This window comes from Neolamprologus multifasciatus, chromosome 8 (assembly GCF_963576455.1).
Source record: "Neolamprologus multifasciatus chromosome 8, fNeoMul1.2, whole genome shotgun sequence".
Lineage (NCBI taxonomy): Eukaryota > Metazoa > Chordata > Actinopteri > Cichliformes > Cichlidae > Neolamprologus > Neolamprologus multifasciatus.
This window is the reverse complement of record NC_140446.1, coordinates 3,393,305-3,411,617: the sequence shown is the minus strand read 5'-3', so window position 1 is coordinate 3,411,617 and position 18,313 is coordinate 3,393,305. Positions and strand designations below refer to the sequence as shown.

Sequence of the window (18,313 nt, the reverse complement as noted above, 5' to 3'; positions counted from 1 at the left end):
TTTATGTGATTAGTTATGACCAATGACTATATGGTTATGACTGTGTTCTTCATGCTTTTAATGTGTTATTTTAGTACTGAACGATACAGCGACCCCTAGGGGTTGGTTCTCGACATTGCATGTAATGGTATCTTTCCTAACATTTCTTTTTCTCAAAAACTTTGAGAACTCTTGATTACAGTTCACAAATAACATAAACATTTAGGCGTTTGTCTAAAAGTGCCTGAATAACAAAATATCAGTGTTGAAAAGTTTTCTTTAAACGCAGAAATCTTCTGATTTACATTCTTAGACAATTACCTGCGTTTGTCTTTTGTAAATAAAGTTTTTAAAAAACATAGACACCCCTTACCGGAAGTTGGTGTATTTGACCTCCATAATAAAGGCGACATATTGTCTAGCAAAGAGGGCTAATAATTATGATAAATGTGGGGACAAAAATCTTTATCAAAGGATATAATTTTTTTAAACATTTAAAAATAAAATGAACACTTTTGTGGGATGTGCACCCCATACTGCTTTACTCTGTTCATTTTATTGTCATACAAACAGTAAATGCATTCATTCCTAAAGGTTTTTAGGTGTGTGCGACACAGGCTTCACAATTTTAGTTAAAGACTATACAGAGAAAAAATACTGTGCTCCATAATAAAAGACAACTGAAGAAGAATTGTGTGTTTACTTTCATTTGCAGTTAGAATAAGATATTAAATAAACTTAAACGTAATCTTGATTCAGTACAAACTGATTGGAGGAAAAAAATCGATGAGCATTTTTTTTTCACTTTTCAGTTTAGTGCCGATGGCTATTTTATTTTGAAATCCTAACCGGAAACCCTTGCCCTGTTACGGCTAACCGAACTAGCTTAACCTCACCGCTGTTAGCTATCCATGACAGCGGCTCAGGGGTGTCGTTGTTGTTGTTTTTATTATCTAAATCGGTAACTTAGTCACGTTTTGCCGCCGAAGAGACTCCTTTGCTTTAAATTTCCTCCAGGATGATTCCTACGGAGGATGCGTCCGCCAGGAAGCGGGAGATCGAGGAGAAACTGAAGCAGGTCAGACAGCTGGTGGCTTGAGAGGAAGGAAGCTTCCCTTCGAGCTACAACCCACCAGTGTAGCTCAACACCCGCGTTTAAAATGATGCTTATTGACCGAAAGAGTGTCTTTAATGTCTTCAGAGTGAAATGAGTGAGTGGTTGGTTTTCTTTCTGCTGTTACAGGAGCAGGAGACGCTGTCGTTCATCCGGGAGAACCTGGAAAAGAGCGATCAGCTGACCAAAAACATGGTAGGACGGTCCAAACACACCCAGGGACAGCTCAGGCTGACACTCATAATTCTCATAATTAAAGGCGGTGGACGGATCTCCATTCGATAGTACTTTAACCCATAATTAAAAATAAAGCCGCTTATTCTTGTACTTGGATTGAAATATTTACTTATAGTTTCTATCATTTCTATTATGAACATGAAGAGTGAGTGAGATGATGAAAGCAGCCTGTGATGTCATTTTTCAGCTTTCACCCCACTTCAGCTGAATCTCTTATATGACTCATTATTTAAGGTGCTATATTTAAGCTGCTTTTATAGCCCAACTGGTTTTTGACCTGTATTTCTTTCCCAAAAGGTCTCCATCCTGTCTTCATTCGAGAGCCGCCTGATGCAGCTGGAGAACTCCATCATCCCGGTTCACAAGCAGACGGAAAACCTGCAACGGCTGCAGGAGAACGTGGACAAAACTCTGTCTTGCATGGATCACGTCATCAGCTACTACCACGTGGCCAAAGACACGGACAGGATCATCAGAGAGGGGTGGGGATGACCTTCGTATGCAAATGTTTCGTGGTTACACAAACTGTATGTATACTAATTTTCATTTTCTGCCTCAGACCTACGGGCAGACTGGACGAGTATCTTGCTTGCATTGCAAGAATTCAGAAAGCTGTCGAATACTTTCAAGACAACAACCCAGACAGCCCTGAGCTCAACACAGTGGTAAAGCATCTGCCTCTCTGAAATTACAGTTGTGGTAAAAACGTTTACAATCCACTCATCATGGGTGCGAATCTCATGGACAGTTTGGGCTTTTATTAATTCCATTCCAAAACCAGTGTTGATGTGTTTTCCGGTTTGAACACTAAGTCCAAGTTTTAACAGTTTAGTCGTTGATATGAGGTGAAGTAATAATTTGGAAGTAGTCCTCCTTTTTCATTATTCCATCCAGATGTGAGCACCACTGGGAACAAAACAGCCCCATAGCACGATGCTACACCACCATGCTTGATAGCCAGTACAGTGTTAATAGGTTAGAAAGTGTCACCTTTAGTCCTCCAGGCACACCTCTTGTCATTGTGGCCAAAGAGCATCAGGCTCGTCCATGCGGGCAGATGCAAACTTCAGTCAAGGTGTGTTGATTTGGGCTTCTTCATTGGTTGACACCCTCTCAGTCCATGGTGATGTAAAACTCGCTTCTCGCTGGACAGTGATGTGGTGTCCAGCTGACCCCGGTTCATGCCAGGCTTGAACGTTGGTGGTTTCTGTGAAACACATCTTTTTATATACTGGCAAAGAGAAACTACCAGTCGTAGTTAATCATGAGAAACTAATCGGTTTTGGCCTTTTCAATTTAAAAGACATTATTGGACCTTCATCACTGCTTAGTAAAAGCTTAAAGTGACTGTATTTATATATTTAAGGCTATATGGACTTCTTGGAAAGAGATGGACCACCCTGGAGAATTAAAAGCCCCAAATAACTGTCACATTTGTGGCTGTGATGTGATTGACTTTCTGTTTTTGGAGCTCTAACGAGGTCGATCTGCTGTCATAACATTTCAATCCCGACAGATTCTGTGTCTTTGTGTTTTTTCTAGCGAAATACATAAAATGATCCGATCGCTGCTTTTTCTGAGAGTTCAGATTTCTGTACGGTATTCTCGACCATTTCCTGTTTGCGTCCAAATGTGTCGTGGTTCTTCTCACAGTACTACAGTGAAAATATCCCTTTTAGCCACTTGTGTCTGAAAGAGGAAAAGCCATCTGAGCCATTAGCTCCACGTGTTTAGTGACTGAACAACATTATACACCGCGGAGCTCTCTGAATGACTCATGCTGTTATTCCTACATTCATTTATGTGTAAATTTCATGCACGTTTTCCTCACTGCTTCAGTTTCTGTGCCGTTCCGAGTTGGAGTCACTAATTCCACGACCGTATCTTCTTCTGCAGAAAGCACGCTTTGAAAAGGGGAAGGAGCTGCTGGAGGGCGAATTCCGCAGCCTCCTGACCCGCTACAGCAAACCTGTTCCCCCCATCCTCATCCTGGACGCCATCAGCGTGGATGAGGAGCTGGAGGTCCAGGAGGATGTGATGCTGGAACACCTGCCCGAGGCCGTGCTCCAGGACATCATCTGCATCGCCGGCTGGCTGGTGGAATACGGACGTAATCAGGGTACAGCTGTGTTTGTTTGTTGGAGGTCTTTTCCTGTTTAAAGGAAGTTCTTTACCACAATTGCAAAAATCATCTGATTGTTGGGCTTTTCTGTCTAATATTGGAGCTCCTCTACCTTACAATCTATACATCATCTTACCAGCAGAGCTGTGGTGATGTAAATGATTAACCCTTTAAGACCTACCATAGAACCAAGTCTGCCAGAGCTTATATTATATTTTTACATGCTGTGGAGCCATTTTTGGGAGCATTTCAAGTTGATATACATCAATACAACCATTATAGCCCAGATTTTAATAATATGTCTGCATTAAGTGCATAGTAATTACATAAATTGCAAAAAAGTGCAATAAACTACAAAAAAATTGAAAATCGTTTTTGTTTTTTTAACATATATTTCTAGTTAGAGAAATTTAAGAGGCTTATCCCTCAAAACTGTAAATACAAAAAAGTTGCACAAAATAGTTTCCCACCACAGGAAATTTATTTTGAGTGTCTTCATAGTTTTATTTTTGAAATACACCAATTTTTATACACTGCAGGAAAAACGAAAATAAATATTATGATGCAAATTTGCAAAAAAGCAGCATGTGCATCAAAATAAACTATTTCCAGCAGTGCAATATGAGTCCTAAGCATCCCAGAAACGACACAGAAAGTCATAAAGTCAAAGATAACTTTTAAAAACACCAGTATAGGCTCATAAGGCCCTGATGGTAAAAAAACTACATTTCCGCGAAAATGACGTCACTTCCGGTTTTGGGCAGGTCATGGCGGACATGCGATAGTTCGCGCTGACGTCTAATCCAATGTAGGAAGTGTTACGAACAGCTGATCGGATCGGCAAAGCGTGTTTCTGGAATATTATGTTTTTGTTGCTGCAAGTGCTTTTTATGCAGTTTTTGCAAAGTTATATGTGGAAGGAAACTGTGACCGAGGACAAGCTGATGGCATAAGATGTAAGTACAACTCCTCCGGTTTCATATGCAAAAAAGATTCTTGCGTTAGCTCACGTGGTTGCAGAGCTACCGGGATTTAAAAATAGTTACGCAAAACAGAGCGTGCTGCTCCGACTGGTTTTAAATGATTAAACTGGCTTTGAAATGTGCAGGCGGTGTAGAGAAACTGGAGAGCTTGTGTCTAATTTTGCTCTCCTCTTCCTGCAGACTTCATGAACGTCTACTTCCAGATCCGCTCCAACCAGCTCGATCGCTCCATCAAAGGCCTCAAAGAGCATTTCCGCAAGAACAGCGCCTCCTCCGGTGTCCTCTACTCGCCCGCCGTCCAAACCAAGCGCAAGGACACGCCAACTAAAAAGGCCCCGAAGAGACCAGGTCAGCAACAGATGCGCCTCATTCAGAGCGAATCCACAATCGCGCCACTTCAGTCTGTAATCCCAACTCGCTGTCCAATCCGTCTTCCATAGATCAACCTAACAAACACGCATGATCCCGCATAGTGACGGATATTATACACTCTTCACTACATCCACAGTCTGTTTCTGTCTCAGGTTGTCCTCCACAATCTCTCTGTAATCACTCAGTTCGCCGAGCTGTAGCGCACTCCTACCACACACTGTGTTTCTCTGTGATGTTACACCCTGGTCTGACTAATCCTTCATCCTCTCCTCTTTCATAATCCCTGTGTTGTGATGACAGTCTACATCCCAGGTAAACACAAAGCTCTAGCGTGTGCCTCGTGCTTGCTTGTGTACGTCAGATGCCACGTTTCACGGCAAATCGGAGACGGCGTGATGGTTTGTGTCGTTGTGTTAGCAGCTGAGACAGCAGAGGTTTATTTGTCCTGTTGAATGGTGTAGTAGGTGATCCAGTGGAGATTTTAACCTCTAGTTTCACGGCAGAGCGTTTCGGTGATGAGACGAGTAAAGTGGAGGTTGCCACCAAACCGCCGATAAACAAAACTTGATGAATTTATTTTACAATTTAACTAGAAATGAATAATTTATAATTGCATAGAGTAAAAATTATTATTTATGATTGAGACTGGCTCTTTAAAATTATGTGTAAGGGTTAGGTGTCGTCTATTTTCTTGAAATTTAGTTGATTAAAACAAACAGACAAACAAACAAATGTATTGTTGTGTGATGGAGAAACAAAGTCTTCATTATCAGAGTCTAAGAGGTAACAAATACACCTGTACATGCATACGGAGAAACTGCTGCACTAATAACAGGCACTCACTCACTTTAACCCTCAGGCGACCCAACAGAATTAAAGCATAAATTAGGGAGGAAGAGGAAGAGCTGGTAGAGCGCTACAAACCTTCAGCGAGCTCCTCGTGTACATGTTTCTGCACAAACCTTCAGAACAGACTGTGTGAGATCCTGACGTCCTTTAATGGGGCTTGTGATCACAGCCAGAGAGCAGCAGAACTGACAGGTCTGTTACTGGTGCCCTGTTCTCCTCTCACATGAAAGCAGGTTCGCGCTGAGCACAGGCGGCAGACGCTGTGATGTTTCCAGGCTCGTTCACGTCAGATACCAGTCCTGTCGCAGGACCGATGCCCTCCTACGGGCCTGTCCGGCTCTCAGCTTGTCTCCTGGTAACTCCTGAGACCTCCTGGAGGAGCTGGATGAACCTGAATGGGCTGCAGGTACCGTCTCATGTCATCAACAGTGACAAGAGACTAGAGTCAGGAGGGAGGAGGAGAGAGCAGCAGTCTGCAGTCACCACTTGCTCTGCCCTTTTAGGCGGTTGTGTCATTGAGGCCTTTCCAGGGAACCTGGTGTCACTTTGATTTGGACTTTCAGAGCAGCAGAAATGGATTCACAGCGTTTATGATAATAACTAACTGGACATTCATAAAGTTGACCCGTCTTTGTGTTTCTAGTGTGATGATGGAGTTTTAATCTGTTCTACTTACGCTCACTGCTGCCATGAAACTAAAGGCTGGAGTGTGTGTGTGTGTGTGTGTGTGTGACAGGTTTATAACATAACTGTGCGTAGTGTTGATTCAAGGAGTTTGTAACTAGCTGATCACCTGCTTTACCTGCACACACCTGGTTAAAGCGCTGAGGTCAAAGGTGAAACAGGTGAACCCTCTGACTGATCTGACGCATGTGCAAAAATACACACTTCCTGTCATTGTTCTGGTTTAACAGTTTTCTCTAGCGTCTGTGTGAGGGCTGCGTGATTAACGTGTTTGTTTTAGACAATAACTTTAATCTTGATGACTTAACAAGATACAAATATTACTGAAACGGAACTTTTTAAGAAACCAAAGAACAAAAGTGTCAGTTTTAGTCATCTTGGGCGCGTTTGAGAGGATGTTTGATTTGTAACAAAAAAGAACAATGAAAGTGAGGATTAAATGATGATTATAAGTAGGGCTGCATGATTTTGCATAAAATGAGAATCACGATTTTTTTGCTTAGAATTGAGATCACGATTCTCTCACGATTTTCTTTTCCAGTATAAATATTTCTTGCACTTATTAACTGCACATCAACTTCGTAACAGTTGAGACTGAACATAAAAACAATAAATAAACATAAAAACAACAAATGTATCACGTTTTGTTGTTGCTGCAAAATGTTGTACTGCTTGAAATTGCGTCTCCACCGTTGCTCGACACTGCGTGTATAGAGCAGGTAGTGCAACAATAGAAAAATAGTTGCGGGACGGCACTGTGTAGCGTTTGTCTAGGTGTTGATCATTTTCCTAAATCCCTCGTTTTGCACAGTGTTGATGGAGCCATATCTTTGGTCAGGTGATAAGTAACAGCCTCCGTAATTTCTTTGCGCCTGCGGGAGTTCGACGTGTATAGGGAAGCGCTGTATAAGGTTCCCGTTATTGATGTTTGGCTGGTTGACCGGGACGGATTTTCTCCTGTCACTTTCTCGTCATCCCTGACGTGCTCTCCGTTGTTTTCCCTGCTAATTTTAGCAGCCAGCTTCTGTATCACGTGGTATAAGGCTCCGCCCTTGTCGTTTGTTGAGCAGGAAGAGTGAGCGCTTGTTTTCATGCAGATTACGTCCCGGATCAAAATGCGGTACAATCGTCGTCGTCTTTTTTTTTTTTTTTTTTTTTTTAAATCGTTGTCATTTGGAAATGAGATCGCACATAAGTATGAATTGAGATCGCGATTTTCTAACGATTAATCGTGCAGCCCTAATTATAAGCCAAAATTTAAATTGAAACTCGTAATTTAATGAAGACTTAAGGTTTTGACTGTTACGCTGTGTAACTAATGCAATGTCTTTGACAGCTTTTGGATTCAGCTTCAAAGACGATGCTCATGTGCGTACTTGACAAGAAAAATAGATTATTTTATTTCGTTTCTTTTATATTTTCAATAACTGGAGAAACAGTGAAAAAAATATATAACTAAGTAATAATTTAATAAGAAAGCAGGAAAACAAACTGTTCTGTTGCACAAGCAGTCAAACCAAAAGCAGGATTTTCTTTAAATTCCAGATTCGACTTTTTGCTTCTGTTTTTATTCAGTTGCTCTTTAACAAGAGATGTCTCTCCTGCTCTAAGAGTCCAGAAGTTTCGTTTTCAGGGCTTTAACTGTGAAAGGTAAGGAAAGGAAGAAGCGTTTTTTTTGCACATGCAGAACAAATCAGAGTTTTTGCTACGAATCGGCTCTGGTACGACTTCCACTACAAACAGCCTTATTGGACATGACGACAGTGTTGCTCTGCGATTGCTGCACATCTAAAGTGTTTGCTAACACGCTAACCTTTGCAACTGTGCGAGTTTGACAAATACGTGACTAATAACCTTTCATGCAGAGAAAAAATTATGTAAAACAAAAAAAGCTGAATGCACCTTTAATTGTGCTGCTTGCTTACTAACTCACTAACAGGCCAACAGTTTGTGTTTTAATGCTGTAAATATGAATAATCTGCAGATTTTTGCATCTCTAAACCATGTGACAGACTGTTTATTATTCGTAATAGTAATAATAATATGATAGATATGACTGTTAATTGTGTTAATTGTGATGGCTGTTTATAACTGATCTAACCTGTTTGTTCTCTGACATCACCCCGGCAGCGTGTGTTTCAGCACACGTGCCCTGTAGTGCTGTAGTTTGTCTCTCATGGTGTTAGGCTGTGCCTCCCCCTCCTCCCCCACGTACAAACCTCTGCTGGCTGCCTCGGTGGTGGAGGGATGTGGTGTCTGTGTTTCATCACTCACCTTCTAGCTCTCCCTTCTCTTTCTTCTCCTTCTTCTTCTTCCTGTTTCTGTTTCTGGGCTGTCTGGACCTCGCTACCCTCCTCTGGACTCTGTCTCTGTGTTTCTGGGACCAGGGACCATTCGCAAGGCTCAGAACCTTCTGAAACAGTACTCACAGCATGGGCTGGATGGGAAAAAGGGGGGTTCTAACCTCACTCCTTTGGAAGGTAAAGCACCTCGGTCTTCTCTATGCTGACAGTGTACTGTTGTTTCAGGCACACAGAACGTCCCCTCGGTCACAACAGCTAGTCGCTGCGCATGTTTAATGAGTCATAAATAATCTCTAATCAGTCTGGAATAAAGACAGCTGATACTACAGCTCATTAATTTCGACATGCAACCAAACATTAAGAAGAAGCGCATCCATCCTGATAAACTTCTTCACTGTTAAAGGTGAAACTTGGCTTCAAGGTTTCAAACTGTTGTTTGGAAACTGAATGCAGAGAATCACCGCTGTGATTTTAATCCTGAAACACGGATGTATTATTGTAGAAATGTCAACTGATGTTTAACTACAGACAGACTGTGTGCTCATGTAATACCACTCTGTACCACAAGGTGGTGCAAAGATTACCTTAAAGTATTTCCAAACTACCTGTTTTGGTTTTTGTTTTTTTGTGTGTTTTTATTTAAACTGCAAATGATTTCAGCGTTTGCACATTAAAAATATTTGATGACGAAATTTTTGTTTATTTCTGCACAAACAGTTTTATAATTAGAAAATACATTAATAATATCCTACGGAGCCCCGCAAGGGACATGGGAGAAGAAAAAAAAATTAAGACGGACTTTTGCGAGATCTCGCAAAACAAACTCGGGATCTCGCAAAAGTTTTAGCCGCAGTTTTAGCTCGAAGCTAACGGGAGGTCGAGACCTCCCGTTAGCTTCGAACTAACGGGAGGTCGAGACCTACTACAGCCGGGAGGAACACCGCTTTCCCGGCACATCGTGCCTCGACCTCCCGGTCGGCTTCGAGCCAGCGTCCGAAGAATGCGGCTAAAACGTATGCGAGATCTCGCAAAAGTTTTGCGAGATCCCGAGTTGGTTTTGCGAGATCCCGAGTTAGTTTTGCGAGATCTCGCAAAAGTCCGTCTTAATTTTTTTTTCTCCCATGTCCCCTGCGGGGCTCCATAATATCCAGATAATATCTGCTAGGCTGATAATAATTTGCCATAGATCGTATAATAAGATTATACATTAATCTTATTAAGTAATTAAAACGTGGGAGCGTCTCACCCGTGTGGGAGCGTCTCACCCGTGTGGAAGCGTGTCAGGATGGTTTTACTTTGAAAAACTGCGATCAGTCGAAAGCTGTTGTGATTTCTGTGCACGCTGATTTCCGTCTCGTAGTTTTAACACGCTGACTGATTCAGACATCAGTCGATGCAGAAAACAAACCCCTCTGGGTCTTTTGCCCCCTCCCCCCCAAACTTGTGGGCGTCCCCTGCTTCTTTCCCCCGCCCCCTCCCCGGCTGGTGCTTGCTGGTGGTCGGTACAGCTGCTCCAGGTACAGGTTTGTCTCCCCCCCCACACTCTCACCCTCTGGCCTAGTCACGACCCCCGGTGGTTTGACTTGGCCTGTCTCCTCGCTGTCCCGCCCCACCCACCAGGTTACGATCACGACCTGCGGGTCAAACACCTCTCTGACGCCCTGACCGAGAAGCACGGGGCCGCCACAGGTGAGTGAGGGCACCATGTGGGAAAAAGAAGGAACACAGATGATCTAAAGAGGCGGGCTTTCCTGTAGATAAAAGCACGCCGACTGCAGCTTTAGCACTTTGTATTTTCAGTAAATCCAGTTGCAGTCAGAACACATAGATTCACTTTCAGCTTCAGACTCCACGTCTGATGTTGGATGGTTTGATTTGCTGGCTGACTGAGCTCTTCCACCCAGGAAAGGACGACGTCCTGGATATCGAGATCGACTCTTACATCCACTGCATCAGTGCCTTTGTCAAGCTGGCTCAGAGCGAGTATCTGCTCCTGGCGGAGATCATCCCCGAACACCACCAGAAGAAGACCTTCGACTCCCTCATTCAGGTCCGGGAGACAAAACTGTGACATTTTTAGAGCATTTGAAGGTTTGATTAGGGTTTAATGTTGGATCTGAGCCTGACATTAGCTGACACAGGTTCAAAGATTTTTAATAAATTGGTTTAATAACAGCTTCAGGATCCTGGAAATCTCTTTTCTGTATTGTATATTGAATATTTGGTTTTTTGGTCAGTTATATACTTCTAATATATGATGACAGTTCATGCTCCTCCACAGGAGGCGCTGGACAACCTGATGCTGGAGGGAGAAAACATCGTGGCTGCAGCTCGCCGGGCCATAATGCGACACGACTACTCAGCTGTCCTCACCATCTTCCCCATCCTCAGACACCTGAAGATGAACAAGTCTGAGTTTGATACCACGCTGCAGGTCCGAGCCGCACCCAAAACGTCTGCGTATGACAGAAATGAATTACTGTAATGACGTGTCGTGCTGTCTGCAGGGCACGGCGGCGAGCACCAAGAACAAGCTGCCCACCCTCATCACCTCCATGGAGACGATCGGAGCCAAAGCTCTGGAGGAGTTTGCAGACAGCATCAAGGCACGGAGCTCTCATTTCTGTGTCACCGCTCACTGCTCAGTAACTCATAATTCATCACTTCTTTCTCCTGTGACTGCAGAACGATCCCGATAAGGAGTACAACATGCCCAAGGACGGAACGGTCCACGAACTGACCAGCAACGTAAGCTGACGCTCCGTCACCTCCCGGGTTAAATAACACCCCTCATTTATTTGCTCTTTCTACACTTCAGACTCAACACTTTCCCGCGAGGACTCTGCTGTCCGTCCGTCTCCGCGGGGACGGCTGATAGCTAAGAGCGGAGCGTCTCCATCTAATGATTAATCCGAGCCGAGCTCACCTCCTCTGTCTCTCCTCTGCAGGCCATCCTGTTCCTGCAGCAGCTGCTGGACTTCCACGAGACAGCCGGAGCCATGCTGGCCTCGCAAGGTGCAGTCACTGCAACGCAGGCGTTAGCCTCTCGTTAGCATAGCTGTCCTGCTGCCTCGCCAGGCTGTGATGGTGTCACACGCTTTTTTTTCTTTTATCTCTCATATAAAACCACAAATGTAATTACTTTAACTCTTTCACCCATAAAAACGAGATTTGATGCCCTTAATGATGAGCATCTTCAGTATTAATCTATTAAGACGTAGTTTGACAACCATTAAAATAGTTTCTGCATATTCAGGGACCACCATCAATAACCTTGGATGCAACCCAGTGATTTGATTCCTTAAGCGTCTGAAATGTGACAGACAAATTCAGAAAAGCTCTCCAAGGGGATAAGAGTTCGAGGAGTTATGGCTGACATGCTGATGCCGAAGCACATCATTTCACACCCTGACGTTTGGTTTCAGAAAACTAAACTTGTATTGATGAATATACTCAGCTCAATGCTTCAGAAGCAGGGCTTTTCACACCAGTGGGTGACATCACAGTGGCTGCAGCCGTCTTTTATTTACAGCTTTTTTCCAACAGTCTGGTTGTCCAGAGTCTCCAGACTGCAAAGTGTTTGTTGCTTATGAATCCAGATCCGTAGGTTCGTTTTAAACCGACGCTCATTTATGAGGCGACCAGACTTCAAACTCAATTTCCCACTGCTCCTTTATCTGAGGCTGTTTTCACCTTCAGCCCTCTTCCTTTTTCCTTCCCCTTCTAATTGCATCTCTCTCCTTTCACACGGAGCCTCTGCACATCCAGCATGTGTTCAGGCTTTTATAGGCGAGTGTTTGTGGCTCCCTCCCGTGCTTTGATTATCGCAGCTTCGCTTCGCCTCCTTTTCGAGCCCTCGACCCCTCGCTGCCTGGCTGATGACTGTTTGCTTACTCTGCACTAACTATTCTCTTCTAACCTTTTTGCACTTGTGCCTCTTTCTCTTTTCCTCTGCCTTGCCTCGGCCCTTTTAGTACTGGGGGACACTTACAATATACCTTTAGACCCCCGAGGTAAGCATCAAAGAGAGACTGTGTAGGCCCCTCATGAGGTCAGCGTTGAATGTTTCCAGTTTGTTTTGGGGGGGGTTTAAGATAAGAAATTAGCGGTCACATGCATGCACTCTTTCAAAAGTGCATCTGTAGCTTCTGCTGCTAAAATCTTCTGTATTTCTTACAGAGACGAGTTCGGCCACCAGCTACACCTCCGACTTCAACAAAAGGCTCCTCAGCAGTTACATATGTAAGCAGAGATGCTGTGCACCGCCTCTGTGTTACAAGTCCTCGTTTTAGTCTGTAAGTCATTATTTTGTGTTCTTTTGTTCTCGCAGGTAAGGTTTTGGGGAACTTGCAGCTGAACCTGCTCAGTAAATCCAAAGTGTACGAGGATTCGGCTCTGAGTGCCATCTTCTTGCACAACAACTACAACTACATCCTCAAGTCGCTGGAAAAGTAAGCATGTGTCAAAATAATCGCCCAGTCTTGTGCAGAGAGCAAACAGCAGCTTCAGTCTCAAAGTGGCCTGACTTTGGTTGCAGGATCACTAAAGCTAGTAATAACGTCTGAGTCTGGTTTTACGTGCATCATATGATGCTCGTGACCAGGAGAGCATGCGAGCGTTGGTCAGCTGCCCGGATTTGGGGTGGCCGTGGCTCTAGTGGAGGAGCGGGTCATCAACCAATTCAATTCAATTCAATTTTATTTATATAGCGCCAAATCACAACAAAAGTCGCCTCAAGGCGCTTCATACATACAGAGAAAAACCCAACAATCATATGACCCCCTATGAACAAGCACTTTAGCAACAGTGGGAAGGAAAAACTCCCTTTTAACAGGAAGAAACCTCCGGCAGAACCAGGCTCAGGGAGGGGCGGGGCCATCTGCTGCGACCGGTTGGGGTGAGAGAAGGAAGACAGGATAAAGACATGCTGTGGAAGAGAGACAGAGGTTAATAACGGATATGATTCAATACAGAGAGGTCTGTTAATACATAGTGAGTGAGAAAGGTGACTGGAAAGGAAAAACTCAATGCATCATGGGAATCCCCCGGCAGCCTACATCTATTGCAGCATAACTAAGGGAGGATTCAGGGTCACCTGGTCCAGCCCTAACTATATGCTTTAGTAAAAAGGAAAGTTTGAAGCCTAATCTTAAAAGTAGAGATAGTGTCTGTCTCCTGAATCCAAACTGGAAGCTGGTTCCACAGAAGAGGGGCCTGAAAACTGAAGGCTCTCCCTCCCATTCTACTTTTAAATACTCTAGGAACAACAAGTAGGCCTGCAGAGCGAGAGCGAAGTGCTCTAATAGGGTGATATGGTACTACAAGGTCATTAAGATAAGATGGGGCCTGATTATTTAAGACCTTGTATGTGAGGAGCAGGATTTTGAATTCTGGATTTAACAGGAAGCCAAAACAGGAGAAATCTGCTCTCTCTTTCTAGTCCCTGTCAGGACTCTTGCTGCAGCATTTTGGATTAACTGAAGGCTTTTCAGTGAGTTTTTTGGACATCCTGATAATAATGAATTGCAGTCGTCCAGCCTGGAAGTAATAAATGCATGAACTAGTTTTTCAGCGTCACTCTGAGACAGGATATTTCTAATTTTAGAGATGTTGCGCAAATGGAAGAACGCAGTCTTACATATTTGTTTAATATGTGCGTTGAAGGACATATCCTGGTCAAACATGACTCCAAGGTTCCAGTCAGAAGCTGGGTGGACCGATCCCTGTCTTCTCTTGTACAGAAGCTGATGCATCCTGAATCCAAAGTACTTTAACAGTTCCTGTCCATTTACCATTTACACCTGCAGGCTGTGCCAAAGTCCGTCTGTCAGTCATCTTAGTAGCTCCTGCTGAGAAAGCTACACGTCAGCCACGTCATCACCTCCTGAAAATATTCAACAGAAACTAAAGTCTTGAGCAACTCTCATTTAAATAAATAAATCAAATGATATAAAATATGTTGTTCCCAAAGAGAAGGACTTCAGTTTTTCTGCTTTTTCACTCGCTTTCAGTCCCGTTTCTGAACCTTTTTCAGAGGACACTCCGTCACACTGACCTGTGAATCATTCAAGCATAAAAACGACTGCAGACTATGGAGGAAACAAGCTGCTAGTAAATTAGTTAAGATTAATAATGTTCTCCAGTTAGAAAAGATCAGGGTTTGAGGTCAAATTGAATTGTTCCTACTTTTCTTAAAGCTCAGTTTTTTGGTTGCCAAGGCGCCGACTGTCACGAATGGAGGAAAAAAGAAACGGTTTGTGGCCATGGACCTGTGCGTGGGTGTGCAGTGGAGTAACACACACTTTCTTCTTTGCTTTTATTTTTTGGGGTGTAATGTCCTAATAAATGAAGCGATCACTGACAGCAAGTTAATCTGGGATAACTGCTTTCCTGCGTCCTCAGGTCTGAGCTCATCCAGCTGGTGACGGTGACTCAGAAGCGAGCAGAGACGTCCTACAAAGAGCTCATGACTCAGCAGATCGAAACATACCAGCGCAGGTGAGCGAATAAAAGCTTCGCGCGTCAAACTCGAACGCGATTTGCGTCTTTGTCTTCACGCCCGTGCTTTTTTTTGTTTCCGCCTCAGCTGGCTGAAAGTCACCGAGCACCTGACGGAAAGGAACATGCCCGTCATACAGCCCGGCACCAAGGTCAGCATTTGTCCTGTGACACGTAGCAGAGATGTTAGTAACGAACGCAGCGCTCAGTGCGGTCGATCAAATATATCCAGCATCTAATGGTTGTTATGGAAACCTGTTCTGCTCATCCTTATTTTTATTCTTGGACTTTATGAGAGTAGCTTTGCATGATTCACCGGTCAATATAAGCCTTATTTATCTCATAGTTATACTAAGCCTCGGTGCTGCCTCTCGTCTGTTTTGTGTAACTGGAGCTTCTGGCTTATACACACGTGTGTTTTGTCTTCCTCCAGCTGAAAGATAAAGAGCGACAAGTGGTTAAAGACAAATTCAAGGTGAGGCTGTAATCAAAGGAAGTGAAACGCGGCTGTTACTGAGTAAGAAACTGACGTCCGTCTCTCTTCGTCAGGGCTTCAATGACGGTTTGGAGGAGCTGTGTAAGATCCAGAAGGGTTGGGCCATCCCGGACAAAGAGCAGAGAGACCTGATCCGGCACAATCAGAAGAAGGTGGTGTCTGATGCCTACAGAGCCTTCCTGCAGAGGTCAGAGACGCTCTCACACAAACAAGTCCGGAGTCGACGATTTGACCGAAAACATCGTTTCGTCAAATATTCTGGAGGCAGATGTTGATAAGAACATTACTCAGATTTCTGTTTTTAGCTAAATTAAAGTTCCCACCTGACCGCCTCAGAATCAGCTTCGTTTTATTTTGTGTCAGGACTTTAGTATATTTAATGAAGTCATGTAAAATTTGTCCTTCACTTTTTTACTCTGAATATTTGATCTGTTTTTAGTGATTCACTGTAAAAACCTTCACAATCCGTTTTGTTTAAACTTGTTTCGGCCCGTGGCGTGGACGGGTGGTCAACAAGAACATGGAGGCTCTTTTTTTTTTTAATACTAATCTCACCTTTAAGCTGTGATTGAATTTATATATTTAAAAGGGACAGTGCAGTTAAACATAGTTCAGGTGCAAGACATGAGACTGATGTACCGCACAGGTTTATAGCTACTGCTAATTGTCAACAATTGTCCCTTGTTGGGCTTACAATCTAAACAAATACATATTACAATAAAACAACATTTTCATAAAACCAAATTACATCATAAATACAATTACAATTGATAGACAATCATTTAAAATAAAATTAAAATCATCAGATAAAATGACAACTATGGTTTCCCTTTAACCTTCAATGTAAAAGATCTAATGTCTGTGATCAGTTTGATATCGGTTGGAAGTTCCACAGACGTCAGGCCTTTATAGAAAAAGCTGACTGACCAAATGTAGACCTGTGATATAATATCTTGCAGTTGCCGTTCACCTTACTCCTAGTAACACGATTACTTGTCTCTGAATGTATCTATTGAGACACTCTGGGGCCATCCTATTTATACATTTAAAAACTAATTTAAGATAACACCAATGATTAAAACTCTTAAAACTAACTAAGTTATACTTCTATAAAATGTGACAATGATGCCACCGAACTGATTTTTTTATCCATTATTTTTAAGGTTTGATTATATAAGGACACCACAGGCTGAAGTGTAGATGGTGCTGCTTGGGTCCAAACTGTCATACAATATGAAAAATGCGAAAATATAATAGAATGCATAAATAACTGAGCTGCTGAAGTGGGTATAAAGTGCCGAATTAACTTAAAACAATTCAGATTAGCCTCGACAGTCTTAGAATTTGTCAAATTTAAGATGTGAATCTAAGATTATTCCTAAAAACTTAAAATCTTTGACCTCCTTTATTTCTTCGTTCCCTAGGTTGATTTTAAAATCATCAGATGAATTTTGTTTCCTAATTGAAAAACCATTTTTGGACACCATTTAGATGTACCGTTAAGGTGTCTGCTGCTATTCCTTCTGAAATGGAGAAAATAATCACAGAGCATCTTGGGATCAGTGAATGCTCTCTTAGCCTGTTCCTCTTTCTTACATAGCTTAAGATGGCGTGACCCCTTTTAGTCACATTACTAAACTTTAGAAATTTAGTGCCCTCATCTGCTGCTCGTGCTCAGATGTTCTGTTGATCCCGACACCCTCTGTGATTTTCCTCGAGCATGCTGAAAAATCTCTTTTTGCAAACCTCCTGCATGATCGGGGGTGAAGCTGCCAAAACTGGTGCATCAAAGGATCCTGAAAGTTCCCTGAAGGTTCGAGATGTCACCTCGCATGTTAGCAGCATGCATGCATGTGACACCTCATAAAACCACCTTCTCTTTTAATTTATAACCACAAAAATTTCATTGTTTCCTGGCAACCATCTAGCAACAAACAGCTAAACAACACTGTAGCCAAATTTCCACCTGTTTACTGTCAGAAACAATCAGCTGATTCTGAGAGGTCTGCTGTTAGCCACCGATTTATTTTAACGGAGTGACTTAAATGTAGCGCTTGTCTTGAATTAGGAAAATGTGACCTATTAATAATTAATCCATAAGGCTGAAATGATCTGCTCGGATTTTTTTCACACTCGTATTTCATTGTTCGTGTTTCTTCCAGATGTGCCAACATTTCCTTCACCAAGAACCCCGAGAAGTATCACAAGTATCGACCGGAGGAGGTGGAGGAGATGATCGAAAAGCTGTTTGACACATCCGCCTGAGGAGTCTCCTCTTCCCCACGCGCCTCCCCACCCCAAGGAAGCACGGGCTGCTACGCCTGAACCCCCCCTCCCCCCCGCGCTGCTCTCAGCCTTGTAGTGTCTAAACAATGTTTTGTACAAAGACGTGAACTTACGTATTTATGTAATTTAGCCACTTCAGCTCAACATTTCAGACAAATAAAAAGGGAACTCCGAGCGAACCTGCGTGCTGGTTTGTTGTGATGATGTCTGCTGACAGATACAGACATTCACACTTATAGAAACCTCACCCACCTTCTGTTTGTGACAGGCAGCCAATCAGAAGAAAGCTGGGTTAATGGCTGAGGAGGTGAAACAGCTGATTTCAGACTAAAGACTAAAGAGCTTCTTGGAACATGTTAGCATCTTTTAGCTCCTTGTTTTCGGTTCTTC

General features: G+C 43.1%; 1 protein-coding gene and 1 long non-coding RNA gene across 7 annotated transcripts; one reads left to right on the top strand and one right to left on the bottom strand.

The window, feature by feature from the left end:
• The first annotated feature begins 821 nt into the window (after positions 1-821).
• exoc7 (exocyst complex component 7) lies at positions 822-17,918 on the top strand. Of its 6 annotated transcripts, XM_085170400.1 has the most exons (22): positions 822-1,057; positions 1,223-1,288; positions 1,628-1,812; positions 1,890-1,995; positions 3,227-3,449; positions 4,616-4,783; positions 5,108-5,119; positions 8,728-8,820; positions 10,264-10,332; positions 10,548-10,693; positions 10,925-11,077; positions 11,151-11,249; positions 11,329-11,391; positions 11,592-11,658; positions 12,618-12,656; positions 12,823-12,885; positions 12,974-13,094; positions 15,046-15,141; positions 15,230-15,293; positions 15,575-15,616; positions 15,691-15,824; positions 17,800-17,918. In XM_085170400.1, the coding sequence occupies exons 1-22, from the start codon at positions 998-1,000 to the stop codon at positions 17,900-17,902; spliced, it is 2,172 nt and encodes a 723-aa protein (XP_085026526.1). In that variant the 5' UTR covers positions 822-997; the 3' UTR covers positions 17,903-17,918. The 6 variants fall into 6 exon arrangements, with proteins under 6 accessions (XP_085026526.1, XP_085026521.1, XP_085026523.1 ...); XM_085170395.1 differs by lacking the exon at positions 10,264-10,332 and having other exon boundaries at positions 824-1,057; XM_085170397.1 differs by lacking the exons at positions 5,108-5,119; positions 8,728-8,820 and having other exon boundaries at positions 824-1,057.
• On the bottom strand, positions 7,513-15,787 carry LOC146512210 (uncharacterized). Its single transcript, XR_014875714.1, has 2 exons — positions 15,672-15,787; positions 7,513-15,574 (listed from the first exon to the last, which is right to left on the bottom strand). It is a non-coding gene; the product is annotated as an uncharacterized LOC146512210 (long non-coding RNA).
• Positions 17,919-18,313: the final 395 nt, after the last annotated feature.

Bases quoted from the DNA above. Each gene is read 5' to 3' on its own strand.
- exoc7 (XM_085170400.1), top strand. From the start codon at position 998: ATGATTCCTACGGAGGATGCGTCCGCCAGGAAGCGGGAGATCGAGGAG. The intron at 10,333-10,547 runs GTGAGTGAGGGC...TCTTCCACCCAG, and splicing joins GAAGCACGGGGCCGCCACAG to GAAAGGACGACGTCCTGGAT. The intron at 11,078-11,150 runs GTCCGAGCCGCA...TGCTGTCTGCAG, and splicing joins AGTTTGATACCACGCTGCAG to GGCACGGCGGCGAGCACCAA.